Below are 17,250 nucleotides of genomic sequence, written 5' to 3' on the forward strand. Positions count from 1 at the left end.
CCATCGAGACACATGGTCAGGAAAAACTCCTAGTAAAATATAATTGTAGTATACTAAGTTCTGATGGTACATCTTGATATGAAGCTCTATTTCATTGGTAACAAAATCCTGTTTATTCCGTATGCAGGTTTATACTGTTCCCATTGTTGATGTGTATGGATTTCCTGCCTAGCAACCTGTTGTCTGTATGTGCATCCCAGTTGGCATCCTATTCCCTACCAATAGTGTGCTACAGTTCTTGATCAAAACAAATGTACTACAAAGGGACAAGGGTACCATTTGAGCTGGAGCCAGTTATGAGATAACTGAGTCGTTAGTGTGGCAGAGCTGACTGGGAACAAGGGCTTGGTGGCATTCCAGACCACTGATATCATTGGCTCTTTGTCCCGAGGACACACAGACTAGCTCTCTCTCTCTCTGATTGGTTGGTGCCAAAACACTGGGATGGGTAATTCAACTCATAATCGTGTCTGAGAGGAATGCAGGGAGTAGTCAGGGGGCTCTTTACATTGCAACAGCTGTCATATGACTAGAATTCATCCCAAATGGCCTCCTATTCTCTAACATAGTGCACTACTTTTGACCAGGGCCCTATGGCACCCTATTCTCTACATAGTGCACTACTTTTGACCAGGGCCCTATGGCACCCTATTCTCTACATAGTGCACTACTTTTGACCAGGGCCCTATGGCACCCTATTCTCTAAATAGTGCACTACTTTTGACCAGGGCCCTATGGCACCCTATTCCCTAAATAGTGCACTACTTTTAACCAGGGCCTATGGCACCCTATTCTCTAAATAGTGCACTACTTTTAACCAGGGCCTATGGCACCCTATTCTCTAAATAGTGCACTACTTTTGACCAGGGCCTATGGCACCTTATTCCCTAAATAGTGCACTACTTTTGACCAGGGCCTATGGCACCTTATTCCCTAAATAGTGCACTACTTTTGACCAGGGCCCTATGGCACCCTATTCTCTACATAGTGCACTACTTTTGACCAGGGCCCTATGGCACCCTATTCTCTACATAGTGCACTACTTTTGACCAGGGACTATAGCTCTATATGGGGAATAGGGTTCCTGTTGGGACAAGACTGAGATTTAGCATGTATCCCAAGTGGCAACCTATTACCTTACATAGTCCAGTAGTTCAGGTTACAGGGAATAGGGCGCCGATTGGGAAGCAACCCTCAGACTAGGCTGGATCCATTTCTCTGTCCAGAAGAGATGTAGAGAATGTGGCTGTATGCCATTCATAGGTCTGGGCGGTCATATTAGGGTGACCTGGTAACTATGCTATCACACGGTGACTGACGGACCACCTGGCGGGTTCAGTAGACAGAGCTAAATCATATGACCGAACAACAACAGTATGTTTCAACCTTAGGCTTTGTTTAGAACCAGTGACATGTTTACAACCAAACACATGTTCATTCTACCTTTCACTTTCCAAGGAAAGTCGATGGCAGGACGAATAGGCCTACATCCACCAGTATTGGTCCTACCATAGACTTTAGGCTATAGGCCTGCCTACCTCTGGAGGGGATGGGTCTACATCCACCAGTATTGGTTCTACCATAGACTTTAGGCTATAGGCCTGCCTACCTCTGGAGGGGATGGGTCTACATCCACCAGTATTGGTCCTACCATAGACTTTAGGCTATAGGCCTGCCTACCTCTGGAGGGGATGGGTCTACATCCACCAGTATTGGTCCTACCATAGACTTTAGGCTATAGGCCTGCCTACCTCTGGAGGGGATGGGTCTACATCCACCAGTATTGGTCCTACCATAGACTTTAGGCTATAGGCCTGCCTACCTCTGGAAGGGATGGGACTACATCCACCAGTATTGGTCCTACCATAGACTTTAGGCTATAGGCCTGCCTACCTCTGGAGGGGATGGGTCTACATCCACCAGTATTGGTCCTACCATAGACTTTAGGCTATAGGCCTGCCTACCTCTGGAGGGGATGGGTCTACATCCACCAGTATTGGTCCTACCATAGACTTTAGGCTATAGGCCTGCCTACCTCTGGAGGGGATGGGTCTACATCCAACAGTATTGGTTCTACCATAGACTTTAGGCTATAGGCCTGCCTACCTCTGGAGGGGATGGGTCTACATCCACCAGTATTGGTCCTACCATAGACTTTAGGCTATAGGCCTGCCTACCTCTGGAGGGGATGGGTCTACATCCACCAGTATTGGTCCTACCATAGACTTTAGGCTATAGGCCTGCCTACCTCTGGAGGGGATGGGTCTACATCCACCAGTATTGGTTCTACCAAAGACTTTAGGCTATAGGCCTGCCTACCTCTGGAGGGGATGGGACTACATCCACCAGTATTGGTTCTACCATAGACTTTAGGCTATAGGCCTGCCTACCTCTGGAGGGGATGGGACTACATCCACCAGTATTGGTCCTACCATAGACTTTAGGCTATAGGCCTGCCTACCTCTGGAGGGGATGGGTCTACATCCACCAGTATTGGTTCTACCAAAGACTTTAGGCTATAGGCCTGCCTACCTCTGGAGGGGATGGGACTACATCCACCAGTATTGGTCTTACCATAGACTTTAGGCTATAGGCCTGCCTGCCTCTGGAGGGGATGGGTGGGGATAGAGATAGCAAAGTCTTTAGGTTGCTGTTGTGTATATATGTATGTATTTTAATTATTTATATATATATAGGACAGTCAGTGGCGGATTATATAGGTATAGGCGACATGGGTAGGTTGACCTCAGGTCTCCCCTCTGGAAGCCCGAGGTAGGGGGAGCGGGGGAATCTATCAAATAGTGCACCTTTAACTTTGTACAGTACTAACGCAATTAGTAAAATCAGTCACACTACGAAATGCTACCAAATAAACCACAATTCATTCATAATACTGTGAATATATAGTTTCACAGACATTTTGTTGTATTTTTTTCTGGTTTGTGCGAAATCGTTAAGAATAATATACAACCATTCTGCACACCACCAAGGTGAATTGGTTTAGTCTCGACTCTTGGTTGACAGTGTTGGGGATGGGTAATGTAGTCTTGACTCCTGGTTGACAGTGTTGGGGATGGGTAATGTAGTCTTGACTCTTGGTTGACAGTGTTGGGGGATGGGTAATGTAGTCTCGACTCTTGGTTGACAGTGTTGGGGGATGGGTAATGTAGTCTCGACTCTTGGTTGACAGTGTTGGAGGATGGGTAATGTAGTCTTGACTCTTGGTTGACAGTGTTGGGGGATGGGTAATGTTGTCTTGACTCCTGGTTGACAGTGTTGGGGGATGGGTAATGTAGTCTTGACTCCTGGTTGACAGTGTTGGGGGATGGGTAATGTAGTCTTGACTCCTGGTTGACAGTGTTGGGGGATGGGTAATGTAGTCTTGACTCCTGGTTGACAGTGTTGGGGGATGGGTAATGTAGTCTTGACTCTTGGTTGACAGTGTTGGGGGATGGGTAATGTAGTCTTGACTCCTGGTTGACAGTGTTGGGGGATGGGTAATGTAGTCTTGACTCTTGGTTGACAGTGTTGGGGGATGGGTAATGTAGTCTTGACTCCTGGTTGACAGTGTTGGGGGGATGGGTAATGTAGTCTTGACTCCTGGTTGACAGTGTTGGGGATGGGTAATGTAGTCTTGACTCCTGGTTGACAGTGTTGGGGGATGGGTAATGTAGTCTCGACTCTTGGTTGACAGTGTTGGAGGATGGGTAATGTAGTCTTGACTCCTGGTTGACAGTGTTGGGGGATGGGTAATGTAGTCTCGACTCTTGGTTGACAGTGTTGGAGGATGGGTAATGTAGTCTTGACTCTTGGTTGACAGTGTTGGGGGATGGGTAATGTTGTCTTGACTCCTGGTTGACAGTGTTGGGGGATGGGTAATGTAGTCTTGACTCCTGGTTGACAGTGTTGGGGGATGGGTAATGTAGTCTTGACTCCTGGTTGACAGTGTTGGGGGATGGGTAATGTAGTCTTGACTCGTGGTTGACAGTGTTGGGGGATGGGTAATGTAGTCTTGACTCCTGGTTGACAGTGTGGGGGGATGGGTAATGTAGTCTTGACTCCTGGTCGACGGTGTTTGGGGATGGGTAATGTAGTCTTGACTCCTGGTTGATGGTGTTGGGGGATGGGTAATGTAGTCTTGACTCCTGGTTGACAGTGTTGGGGGATGGGTAATGTAGTCTTGACTCTTGGTTGACAGTGTTTGGGGGGATGGGTAATGTTGTCTTGACTCCTGGTTGACAGTGTTGGGGGATGGGTAATGTAGTCTTGACTCTTGGTTGACAGTGTTGGGGGATGGGTAATGTAGTCTCGACTCTTGGTTGACAGTGTTGGGGGATGGGTAATGTAGTCTTGACTCTTGGTTGATAGTGTTGGGGGATGGGTAATGTAGTCTTGACTCTTGGTTGACAGTGTTGGGGGATGGGTAATGTAGTCTTGACTCTTGGTTGACAGTGTTGGGGGATGGGTCATGTAGTCTTGACTCCTGGTTGACAGTGTTGGGGGATGGGTAATGTAGTCTTGACTCTTGGTTGATAGTGTTGGGGGATGGGTAATGTAGTCTTGACTCTTGGTTGACAGTGTTGGGGGATGGGTAATGTAGTCTTGACTCCTGGTTGACAGTGTTGGGGGATGGGTAATGTAGTCTTGACTCCTGGTTGACAGTGTTGGGGGATGGGTAATGTAGTCTTGACTCCTGGTTGACAGTGTTGGGGGGATGGGTAATGTAGTCTTGACTCCTGTTTGACAGTGTTGGGGGATGGGTAATGTAGTCTTGACCCTTGGTTGACAGTGTTGGGGGATGGGTAATGTAGTCTTGACTCTTGGTTGACAGTGTTGGGGGATGGGTAATGTAGTCTCGACTCTTGGTTGACAGTGTTGGGGGATGGGTAATGTAGTCTCGACTCTTGGTTGACAGTGTTGGGGGATGGGTAATGTAGTCTCGACTCTTGGTTGACAGTGTTGGGGGATGGGTAATGTAGTCTCGACTCTTGGTTGATAGTGTTGGGGGATGGGTAATGTAGTCTCGACTCTTGGTTAACAGTGTTGGGGGATGGGTAATGTAGTCTTGACTCTTGGTTGACAGTGTTGGGGGATGGGTAATGTAGTCTTGACTCTTGGTTAACAGTGTTGGGGGATGGGTAATGTAGTCTCGACTCTTGGTTGACAGTGTTGGGGGATGGGTCATGTAGTCTTGACTCTTGGTTGACAGTGTTGGGGGATGGGTAATGTAGTCTTGACTCTTGGTTAACAGTGTTGGGGGATGGGTAATGTAGTCTTGACTCTTGGTTGACAGTGTTGGGGGATGGGTAATGTAGTCTTGACTCCTGGTTGACAGTGTTGGGGGATGGGTAATGTAGTCTTGACTCCTGGTTGACAGTGTTGGGGGGATGGGTAATGTAGTCTTGACTCCTGTTTGACAGTGTTGGGGGATGGGTAATGTAGTCTTGACTCTTGGTTGACAGTGTTGGGGGGATGGGTAATGTAGTCTTGACTCCTGGTTGACAGTGTTGGGGGATGGGTAATGTAGTCTTGACCCTTGGTTGACAGTGTTGGGGGATGGGTAATGTAGTCTTGACTCCTGGTTGACAGTGTTGGGGGATGGGTAATGTAGTCTTGACTCTTGGTTAACAGTGTTGGGGGATGGGTAATGTAGTCTTGACTCTTGGTTGACAGTGTTGGGGGATGGGTAATGTAGTCTTGACTCTTGGTTGACAGTGTTGGGGGATGGGTCATGTAGTCTTGACTCCTGGTTGACAGTGTTGGGGGATGGGTAATGTAGTCTTGACTCTTGGTTGACAGTGTTGGGGGATGGGTAATGTAGTCTTGACTCTTGGTTAACAGTGTTGGGGGATGGGTAATGTAGTCTTGACTCCTGGTTGACAGTGTTGGGGGATGGGTCATGTAGTCTTGACTCTTGGTTAACAGTGTTGGGGGATGGGTAATGTAGTCTTGACTCCTGGTTGACAGTGTTGGGGGATGGGTAATGTAGTCTTGACTCTTGGTTGACAGTGTTGGGGGATGGGTAATGTAGTCTTGACTCTTGGTTAACAGTGTTGGGGGATGGGTCATGTAGTCTTGACTCCTGGTTGACAGTGTTGGGGGATGGGTCATGTAGTCTTGACTCTTGGTTAACAGTGTTGGGGGATGGGTAATGTAGTCTTGACTCTTGGTTAACAGTGTTGGGGGATGGGTAATGTAGTCTTGACTCCTGGTTGACAGTGTTGGGGGATGGGTAATGTAGTCTTGACTCTTGGTTAACAGTGTTGGGGGATGGGTAATGTAGTCTCGACTCTTGGTTGACAGTGTTGGGGGATGGGTAATTTAGTCTTGACTCCTGGTTGACAGTGTTGGGGGATGGGTAATGTAGTCTTGTCTCCTGTTTGACAGTGTTGGGGGATGGGTAATGTAGTCTTGACTACTGGTTGATAGTGTTGGGGGATGGGTAATGTAGTCTTGACCCTTGGTTGACAGTGTTGGGGGATGGGTAATGTAGTCTTGTCTCCTGTTTGACAGTGTTGGGGGATGGGTAATGTAGTCTTGTCTCCTGTTTGACAGTGTTGGGGGATGGGTAATGTAGTCTCGACTCTTGGTTGACAGTGTTGGGGGATGGGTAATGTAGTCTCGACTCTTGGTTAACAGTGTTGGGGGATGGGTAATGTAGTCTTGTCTCCTGTTTGACAGTTTTGGGGGATGGGTAATGTAGTCTCGACTCTTGGTTGACAGTGTTGGGGGATGGGTAATGTAGTGTTGACTCCTGGTTGACAGTGTTGGGGGATGGGTAATGTAGTCTTGACTCTTGGTTGACAGTGTTGGGGGATGGGTAATGTAGTCTTGACTCCTGGTTGACAGTGTTGGGGGATGGGTAATGTAGTCTTGACTCCTGGTTGACAGTGTTGGGGGATGGGTAATGTAGTCTCGACTCTTGGTTAACAGTGTTGGGGGGATGGGTAATGTAGTCTTGACTCTTGGTTAACAGTGTTGGGGGATGGGTAATGTAGTCTCGACTCTTGGTTAACAGTGTTGGGGGATGGGTAATGTAGTCTCGACTCTTGGTTAACAGTGTTGGGGGGATGGGTAATGTAGTCTTGACTCTTGGTTAACAGTGTTGGGGGATGGGTAATGTAGTCTCGACTCTTGGTTGACAGTGTTGGGGGATGGGTAATGTAGTCTCGACTCTTGGTTAACAGTGTTGGGGGATGGGTAATGTAGTCTCGACTCTTGGTTGACAGTGTTGGGGGATGGGTAAAGTAGTCTCGACTCTTGGTTAACAGTGTTGGGGGGATGGGTAATGTAGTCTTGACTCTTGGTTAACAGTGTTGGGGGATGGGTAATGTAGTCTCGACTCTTGGTTAACAGTGTTGGGGGATGGGTAATGTATTGACGCTCGAGTGCCAAATCAACACATTTGTTTCTATTTGTCTTTGTTACTTTTTTTGTCTTATTTTTGTAGATATTTTTATATTTATGTGGTTTTAAATGTTATGATTATTTTTTTGTGTTGTTTCAAATGTCTGAATAAAAATGACAGTTAGTGCAGAATGGTGCGTTCTTCTTTTTGGTGGCGGGGGTGGCACTGAATGTGGGTTCGCCCAGGGAGCCATACAAGCCACAACTGCCACTGTATACAGTACCAGTCAAAAGTTTGGACACACCTACTCATTCAAGGGTTTTTCTTAATGTTTTATATTTTCTACATTGTAGAATGTCATGACGCTGGTTGAGAGAATGCCAAGAGTGTGCAAAGCTGTCATCAAGGCAAAGCGTGGCTACTTACATGATTCCATATGTGTTATTTCATAGTTTTGATGTCTTCACAATGTCTTCTACAATGTAGAAAATAGTAAAAATGTGTGTCTAATCTTTTGACTGGTACTGTATGTATACAGTATATACAGGTAACTGCCAACACAAAGGAAATATTTGAGTAAATGAGGGATACAAAGTATATTGAAAGCAGGTGCTTCCACACAGGTGTGATTCCTCAGTTAATTAATAAGCAATTAACGTCCCATCATGCTTAGGGTCATGTATACAATGCTCAGTTGCCCATTATTTTGGCTACCATGGCTAGAAGAAGAGATCTCAGTGACTTTGAAAGAGGGGTCTAAAAGGAGAATATGTGGATTTAAATGGTGTGTGTGTGTGTGAACATTTATGGAAGATTCTGTAACAGCGTCTGACACAGGGTTTTCCACCCCCATCAACAAAACACCAACTTATGGAATTTCTCGTGGACGAATGGTCCCGTATCCAATAGAGACACTTGTAGAATCTATGCCAAGCTGCATTGAAGCCGTTCTGGTTCGTGGCCCAACGCCCTGTTAAGACACTATGTTGGTGGTTCATTTACATTCAATAACCATGGACTCTATACCAGATAAGACAAGACAATGTAATAACACTAAAAGGGATGATTTCCATCCCTTAAAAACATATATATATATTTTAAATTCAAGCAAAGTACTCACGTGTTTTCTACATTTCCATGAAGACCCCCCATGGGAGGTCTTCTTCTCCCATTTCAGATAGACCATCCCCCTCTCCTCTAGCAGTGTGACACACACCTCCCTCATCAACTGGGACACCTGGGACAGCTGAGACAGGCTAAAGCTGTCCAGGAACCCTGCCAGGTGATGGAGGATCTCAAAGGGAAGTCTGCTCAACAGGTCCAGTTTACGGGGATGCTTCCTGTCAGAGGTGATGCTGATGGTTTTCTCAGAGTCGGACAGCATTGAGGGGCCCTCTGGTTTGAGGCTGAAGGTGCTGAGATCCTGGCGGTAGGTGACTGTGGCTCTCTGACCTGCGGGATGGAACCTGCTCTGACTGTAGTTGCAGCCTAGGTACGCTAGAGGACAGCGCTGCTCGAACCAGCCGTTCAGGCAGGACTGGATGTCCAAGTGCACGTTCTTGAAGTGAGTGTGGTACTCATCGCGGCGGAAGACGTGGCCACAGAGGTAACTAAAGGCAGAGTTGGTAAAGTTGTGTCTTCTGGTTATGTCCTCAGCTTGGATCTGGACATAGAGGCCTTTGTGTGTGTCTGTGATGATGTCTGCCAGAGAGGCTTCAGGTTTGAACGGAGCAGATGGGATGTTGTAAGTCTGTGTTCCAATGTGTACATAGAAGCCGTCTGCTCCTCCACCCTCTGAGATGTTGTGACCCTTCAGCTCTTTCTCCAAGAAGCACAACAAAGTTGCATTGACTTCATCACACTTTGGAAGATCTTCTACGGACACGCCTAGATCTGACGTGTCAACACTCTTGTTGACCATCGGTGACCAAGGGTCGCGCATGTGAATCCGTTTCGGCCGGTAGCTCGTGGGAACGTTGAACGTTCTGACAGTTTGAACCTCTATGGGCTCCAGCTTTCCATAAACAAAGTCCTTGTCCCTTGGGGTGCAGGCGGCAAGCTGACCGAAGTTGATCAGCATAGCTCCATGGTGGACCAAATACATGTTGTAGTCTGCAGTGGTGACCTCTCTACGCAGTCTTTCCATGACCCCGTCCTGCCACGGTGCAAGGCCAGACCTGGTGACGTCCACAGCACGTGCAGTAGCTCCATTCTCCTGGCACTCCTTGGATGATCCATCCCCATCCAGCTCTCCATGACCATTTGACAAGCTAAATGCTTTCTCTTCTTCACCATCACCGGGATTCAACTTCTTTTCCATGTTTTTGACGGTTTGTTGGCATCCCTTCATCTCTTTTCTGAACATGGTCTCATAGGAACTGTAGTTCTGGAGAACGTCCTTGTTCTTGGCCAAGGCCTCCCTTTCTTCCTGACTCAGTTCCTTCTCCAGCTCCATCCCATCCTCCCTTTCTTCCTGACTCAGTTCCTTCTCCAGCTCCATCCCATCTCCATAACCGTTATATCCATCTTCCATTGCTTCACTGGGGTCTAATGAACTACAACCTTCACCTGCAGAGCTGGTGACCCCTACATCTATCTCTTTCTGAGCAGATTCTGCTTCCACCTTCAGAAAGAAGACAACAAAGCTAGCCAGTTTGATGCAGAAAACTTTACTAAGCTATTAACAAAATATGAACAGAAATATGTAAAACAATATCACAGCAGGACGCATTACCTTCTCCATCAGCTCAGGGAAGACGTTCTTCATCTTGAGGCATCTGAAGAGGAGCTCCTGGTCTCTCAGGGCCATGGACACGTTCAGCTGCTTCTCAGGGTCAACCAGGGTGGTCCTGTAGCAATAGCAGTAAACTCCTTTAATATGTCATGTTGATTTGGGAGTTGGGGAGTGTGTACTTATGTTATGCCCTGCGTGCTCGTGCTCAAATCATTGTGATGCACTATGAGAGGTAGGCACGCTTTTTCTGTCGGCTTCAGATAAGTTTGATTCTTTTAAGCACAAAGTCATACACACAGTGTTTCGTTCATGAATAACGTTGTATATTTAGAGGTTACTCATAAGTGGATGGTATTGTTAAGATGCACTTGTAATTGTACTTTTTAGGATGATATCAACATTCTGAATTCAACATGTGGTTAATAGCTAGCTAAGGTGTTAGCAGGCTATTGTATGTGTGAACGATTGCTAGCTCCTCGAATGATCCCAGTCCCTTGTATTGTGCATCTGTTGTAGAAAGAGGCGACGATTCGCGGAACATATGTGCTCTACAAATGTGTTATTTTCTTTTGGATAGAGGTATGTGGTTTTATCTATGTAAAATATGTTATGTATAATAAGGAGAGGCTGTACTAATTTTTGTATTCAAAAATCATGTTGATGCACTATGAGAGAAAGAGGCGACGATTCACAGAACATATGTGCTCTACAAATGTTTTATTTTCTTTTGGATGCAGATGCAGGATGCAGCGAGTGAATTCTGCTTGATTAAAACTATCTGATCTCCAAAGTCCACGTCTATAGTCTCAATCAACCACACACAACGCAGAGTTACAGCGGTGCAGTACAGCACCGGTTACATATGCAGATGACTCAGCACTATACACGTCAGCTACTACAGCAACTGAAATGACTGCAACACTTAACAAAGAGCTGCAGTTAGTTTCAGAGTGGTCGGCAAGGAATAAATTAGTCCTAAATATTTAAAAAAGCATTGTATTTGGGACAAATCATTCCCTAAACCTTAAACCTCAATTAAATCTTGTAATGAAAAATGTGTAAATTGAACAAGATGAGGTGACTAAACTGCTTGGATTAACCCTGGATGGTAAACTGTCATGATCAAAACATGTTGATACAACAGTAGTTAAGATGGGGAGAAGTCTGTCTATAATAAACCTTCTTAACAGTACTATCATCAAGGCAGGTCCTACAGGCCCTAGTTTTGTCACACCTGGACTACTGTTCAATCGTGTGATCAGGTGCCACAAAGAGAGACTTAGGAAAATTGCAATTGGCTCAGAACAGGGCAGCATAGCTGGGCCTTGGTAGTACACAGAGAGCTAATATTAATAATATGCATGTCAATCTCTCCTGGCTCAAAGTGGAGAAGTTGACTTCATCACTACTTGTAGTTGTGAGAAGTATTGACATGTTGAATGCACCAAGCTGTCTGTTTGAACTACAGGCACACAGCTCAGACACCCATCCATACCCCACTAGACATGCCACCAGAGGTCTCTTCATAGTCCCCAAGTCCAGAACAGACTATGGGAGGTGCACAGCACTACATAGAGCCACGACTACATGGAACTCTGTTCTACATCAAGAAACTCATGCAAGCAGAAAATGGTGATTTAAAAATAGATAAAGTACATTACCAGTCAAAAGTTTGGACACACCTACTAATTCAAGTGTTTTTCTTTCTTTTTACAATTTTCTACATTGTAGAATAAGAGTGAACACATCGGAACAAGGAAAACAAATATGGAATCATGTAGTAACCAAAAAAGTGTTAAACAAAATATTTTTTATATTTGAGAATCTTCAAAGTAGCCTTCATTCACACTCTTGGCATTCTCTCAACCAGCTTCACCTGGAATGCTTTTACAACAGTCTTGAAGGAGTTCGCACACATGCTGATCACTTTTTGGCTGATTTTCCTTTACTCTGCGGTCCACCTCATCCCAAACCATCTCAATTGGGTTGAGGTCGGGTGATTGTGGAGGCCAGGTCATTTGATGCAGCGCTCCATCACTCTCCTTCTTGGTCAAATAGCTCTTACACAGCCTGGAGATGTGTAAGGGCTAAATCTCAAATTTGGACTCCAGACCAAAGGAAAGATTTCCACCGGTCTAATGTCCATTGTTCGTGTTTCTTGGCACAAACAACTCTCTTCTTCTTATTGGTGTCCTTTGGTAGTGGTTTCTTTGCAGCAACCATGAAGGCCTGATTAATGCAGTCTCCTCTGAACAGTTGATGTTGATGTCTGTTACTTGAACTCTGTGAAGCATTTCTTTGGGCTGCAATCTGAGGCTGTTAACTCAAATGAACTACCCTCTGCAGCAGAGGTAACTCTGGGTCTTCCTTTCCTGTGGAGGCCCTCATTGAAGCCAGTTTCATCATAGTGCTTGATGGTTTTTGTGACTGCACTTGAAGAAACGTTTCCGTATTGACTGACCTTCATGTCTTAAAGTAATGATGGACTGTTGTTTCTCTTTGCTTATTTGAGCTGTTCTTGTCATAATATGGACTTGGTCTTTTACCAAATAGGGCTATCTTCTGTATACCAACCCTTCCTTGTCACAACACAGCTGATTAGCTCAAACACATTAAGAAGGAAATAAATTCCACAAATTAACTTTTAACAAGGCACACCTGTTAATTGAGATGCATTCCAGGTGACTACCTCATGAAGCTGGTTGAGATAATGCCAAGAGTGTGCAAAGCTGTAATCAAGGCAAAGGGTGGCTACTTTGAAGAATCTCAAATATAAAATATATGTTAATTTGTTTTAATTAACACTTTTAGGGTTCCTACATGATTCCATATATGTTTACCTTGTTTTGATGTCTTCACTATTATTCTACAATTTAGAAAATAGTACAAATATGGAACAGCAAACATGATAACATACGTACTATACACACACGTACACATGGATTTTGTGCTGTAGATATGTGGTGTGTTTTGAAATCTGTTGTGAATGTTTTGTAATGTTTTTAAATTGTATTAACTGTATTATTTTTGCTGGACATCAGGAAGAGTAGCTGCTGCCTTGGCAGGAACTAATGGGGATCCATAATAAACCCGAGGAAGTGTAGCTGCTGCCTTGGCAGGAACTAACGGGGATCCATAATAAACCACAGGAAGAGTAGCTGCTGCCTTGGCAGGAACTAACGGGGATCCATAATAAACGCCAGGAAGAGTAGCTGCTGCCTTGGCAAGAATAATGGGGATCCAAAATAAACCCCAGGAAGAGTAGCTGCTGCCTTGGCAGGAACTAATGGGGATCCATAATAAACCCCAGGAAGAGTAGCTGCTGCCTTGGCAGGAACTAATGGGGATCCATAATAAACCCCAGGAAGAGTAGCTGCTGCCTTGACAGGAACTAATGGGGATCCATAATAAACCCCAGGAAGAGTAGCTGCTGCCTTGGCAGGAACTAATGGGGATCCATAATAAACTCCAGGAAGAGTAGCTGCTGCCTTGGCAGGAACTAATGGGTATCCATAATAAACCCCAGGTAGAGTAGCTGCTGCCTTGGCAGGAACTAATGGGGATCCATAATAAACCCCAGGAAGAGTAGCTGCTGCCTTGGCAGGAACTAATGGGGATCCATGATAAACCCCAGGAAAAGTAGCTGCTGCCTTGACAGGAACTAATGGGGATCCATAATAAACCCCAGGAAGAGTAGCTGCTGCCTTGGAAGGAACTAACGGGGATCCATAATAAACCCCAGGAAGAGTAGCTGCTGCCTTGGCAGGAACTAACAGGGATCCATAATAAACCCCAGGAAGAGTAGCTGCTGCCTTGACAGGAACTAATGGGGGTCCATAATAAACCCCAGGAAGAGTAGCTGCTGCCTTGACAGGAACTAATGGGGATCCATAATAAACCCCAAGAAGAGTAGCTGCTGCCTTGGCAGGAACTAATGGGGGTCCATAATAAACCCCAGGAAGAGTAGCTGCTGCCTTGGAAGGAACTAACGGGGATCCATAATAAACCCCAGGAAGAGTAGCTGCTGCCTTGACAGGAACTAATGGGGATCCATAATAAACCCCAGGAAGAGTAGCTGCTGCCTTGACAGGAACTAATGGGGATCCATAATAAACCCCAGGAAGAGTAGCTGCTGCCTTGACAGGAACTAATGGGGATCCATAATAAACCCCAGGAAGAGTAGCTGCTGCCTTGGCAGGAACTAATGGGGATCCATAATAAACCCCAGGAAGAGTAGCTGCTGCCTTGGCAGGAACTAACGGGGATCCGTCTTCCCAGTGGAAGACACAGCAGCACACCACATCACATCACTCCACATCACACCACTGCACACCACAGCACACCACAGCACACCACACCACAGCACATTATACCACAGCACAGCACAGCACAGCAGATTATACCACACCACACCACAGCACAGCATACCTGTAGATGGAAGAGTCTGTGTCTTCCACTGGGAAGCGGATCCATTGCTGGGAGCAGATGACAGTGCTAGCGGGACAGACCTCCAGGTGCTTGGCTAGCCTGTGGCGGTGCATGGTGAAGGGACAGCCGTAGTCAACGTTGAGGCAGGGGACCATCTCATTGGGACATAGTAACTGGTGCTCCTCCTCCTTACACTTATGGAAGGCAGCGCCACAATGTAGATGACACTTAATGACCACACAGGAGACAGAGGTGTTCACGGGGGCTTGGCAGTGGAGGCTGTAACACCTCTCACAGTGCTGATGAAGCCCCTCTGGGGACATACTGCCTTTCACCTACAGAGGGAGAGAGAGGAATACTGTTTTTTTGGCGTTTTTGATTGTCATGTTGAATATCCTACCGTATGGGGTTGGTGGACTTTGTAGTTTGATGATTAACTGTGTAGTTTGACACCGAGATCTCATCAAATACACTCACCATATCGACAAATATTATTTGTTCAGAAGAATTTCACCATCTCAAAAAGTAAACCAATGAAAATAGATCAATGGGAACGTATACGTGGAACCTAAAGGCAGAGACCACAGAGACCACTTGACCACTTTAAAACAGTATTCATCTCACTCTTGCTCATAGAAACAAACACACATGTTCTTAGTATAGTAGTGCAGCAAAGTACCAAAATATTGCCCGGTAATATTTTATATCAAAATTCAACAGAAAAATAAGCTTAATGTCCCTACTCACCCTCTGTGCCTCTTTGTGTCCCTCTGTCTCTGTCAGTCGGGGTTATGTTTGTAAGCACTTCTGACTACTGTCCTACCTTTCTGATCAGCTTCTGCAGTGTGTCTATGCGTTATAAATAGCCAGACAGAGGGGTTGACAGGCCAGTGTGACAGAGCACTGGTACTAAGCCTTTGACAGACAAGGTCAAGTTACTGGCTCCGATACCACTAGACTAGTGTCTATGGAGTGTTAATCCACCAATAGTCAATCAATAATCAATAGTCTGTTGAATGGCCTGTTTTAAGCCGTGATGACTTCAGATTAAGTAATGATCAAATACAGTAATGCAATAAATCAGATAACATTCATTCTCTGTATCAACTTTGAAGTGGCCTTGTATTGTGTTCTTGTTTCTTTGTGGAAAATGTATTTTTGTTTGAGGTCACATGTATTTATACTGTACTTACTAAATGGACTCATCTCCTACAGCAGTATACCAGCAGATGTCACTAGTGGTGTTTGAATTAGTTTGAACAAGCTATAAAATCCACTAGATCTAGTCAGATTCAAACCAAAGCATTTCAAAATCATGTCTTTGCGTGGACTTTTTAACACTGAGAAAGAGAATGACAGCTGCAGACTAAAGCGGTCATTACCAAATCAGTGTTAAGTCGTGTGAAATATATTAAATATATATTGAGAATCTCAATAATTGGAGACAACATGAGCCCCTCTCTAAATGAGGACGGTATTACTTCCTTGCATTATATACTGTCACAGTATTTTTAAGATAAGGTTTTAATTCATTGAAAGATAATAATAATACTATACCATCAGTAGGGTAGTCACTAATATAATAATATACCATCAGTAGGGTAGTCACTAATATAATAATATACCATCAGTAGGGTAGTTACTAATATAATAATATACCATCAGTAGGGTAGTCACTAATATGATAATATACCATCAGTAGGGTAGGTAATTATATAATAATATACCATCAGTAGGGTAGTTACTAATATAATAAAATACCATCAGTAGGGTAGTCACTAATATAATAATATACCATCAGTAGGGTAGTCACTAATATAATAATATACCATCAGTAGGGTAGTTACTATTATACTAATAAAATACCATCAGTAGGGTAGTCACTAATATAATAATATACCATCAGTAGGGTAGTCACTAATATAATAATATACCATCAGTAGGGTAGTCACTAATATAATAATATACCATCAGTAGGGTAGTCACTAATATAATAATACTATACCATCAGTAGGGTAGTCACTAATATAATAATATAAATCAGTAGGGTAGTCACTAATATAATACTATACCATCAGTAGGCTAGTCACTAATATAATAATATACCGTCAGTAGGGTAGTCACTAATATAATAATATAAATCAGTAGGGTAGTTACTAATATAATAATATACCATCAGTAGGGTAGTTACTAATATAATAATATACCATCAGTAGGGTAGTCACTAATATAATAATATACCATCAGTAGGGTAGTTACTAATATAATAATATAAATCAGTAGGGTAGTCACTAATATAATACTATACCATCAGTAGGGTAGTTACTAATATAATAATATACCATCAGTAGGGTAGTCATTAATATACTAATAAAATACCATCAGTAGGGTAGTTACTAATATAATAATATACCATCAGTAGGGTAGTTACTAATATAATAATATAAATCTGTAGGGTAGTCACTAATATAATACTATACCATCAGTAGGGTAGTCACTAATATAATACTATACCATCAGTAGGGTAGTCACTAATATAATAATAATATACCTTCAGTAGGGTAGTTACTAATATAATAATATAAATCAGTAGGGTAGTTACTAATATAATAATATACCATCAGTAGGGTAGTCACTAATATAATAATAATATACCATCAGTAGGGTAGTCACTAATATAATAATAATATACCATCAGTAGGGTAGTCACTAAATAATAAAAATACCATCAGTAGGGTAG

At 44.2% G+C, this 17,250-nt stretch overlaps 1 protein-coding gene across 1 annotated transcript in view; it reads right to left on the reverse strand.

Moving 5' to 3' along the window:
- LOC120018907 (F-box only protein 40) overlaps nucleotides 1–14,833 on the reverse strand; it is a 32,133-nt gene extending 17,300 nt beyond the window's left edge. Inside the window, exons 1-4 of the mRNA XM_038962127.1 lie at nucleotides 14,511–14,833; nucleotides 14,343–14,407; nucleotides 10,083–10,219; nucleotides 8,469–9,971 (exon numbers count right to left, since the gene is read on the reverse strand). Coding sequence (XP_038818055.1) covers nucleotides 8,469–9,971; nucleotides 10,083–10,219; nucleotides 14,343–14,407; nucleotides 14,511–14,833 — 2,028 coding nt within the window. The remainder of the gene's footprint in view (nucleotides 1–8,468; nucleotides 9,972–10,082; nucleotides 10,220–14,342; nucleotides 14,408–14,510) is intronic.
- Between the last annotated feature and the right edge of the window lie 2,417 nt (nucleotides 14,834–17,250).

Source organism: Salvelinus namaycush, chromosome 23 (genome assembly GCF_016432855.1).
Source record: "Salvelinus namaycush isolate Seneca chromosome 23, SaNama_1.0, whole genome shotgun sequence".
Lineage (NCBI taxonomy): Eukaryota > Metazoa > Chordata > Actinopteri > Salmoniformes > Salmonidae > Salvelinus > Salvelinus namaycush.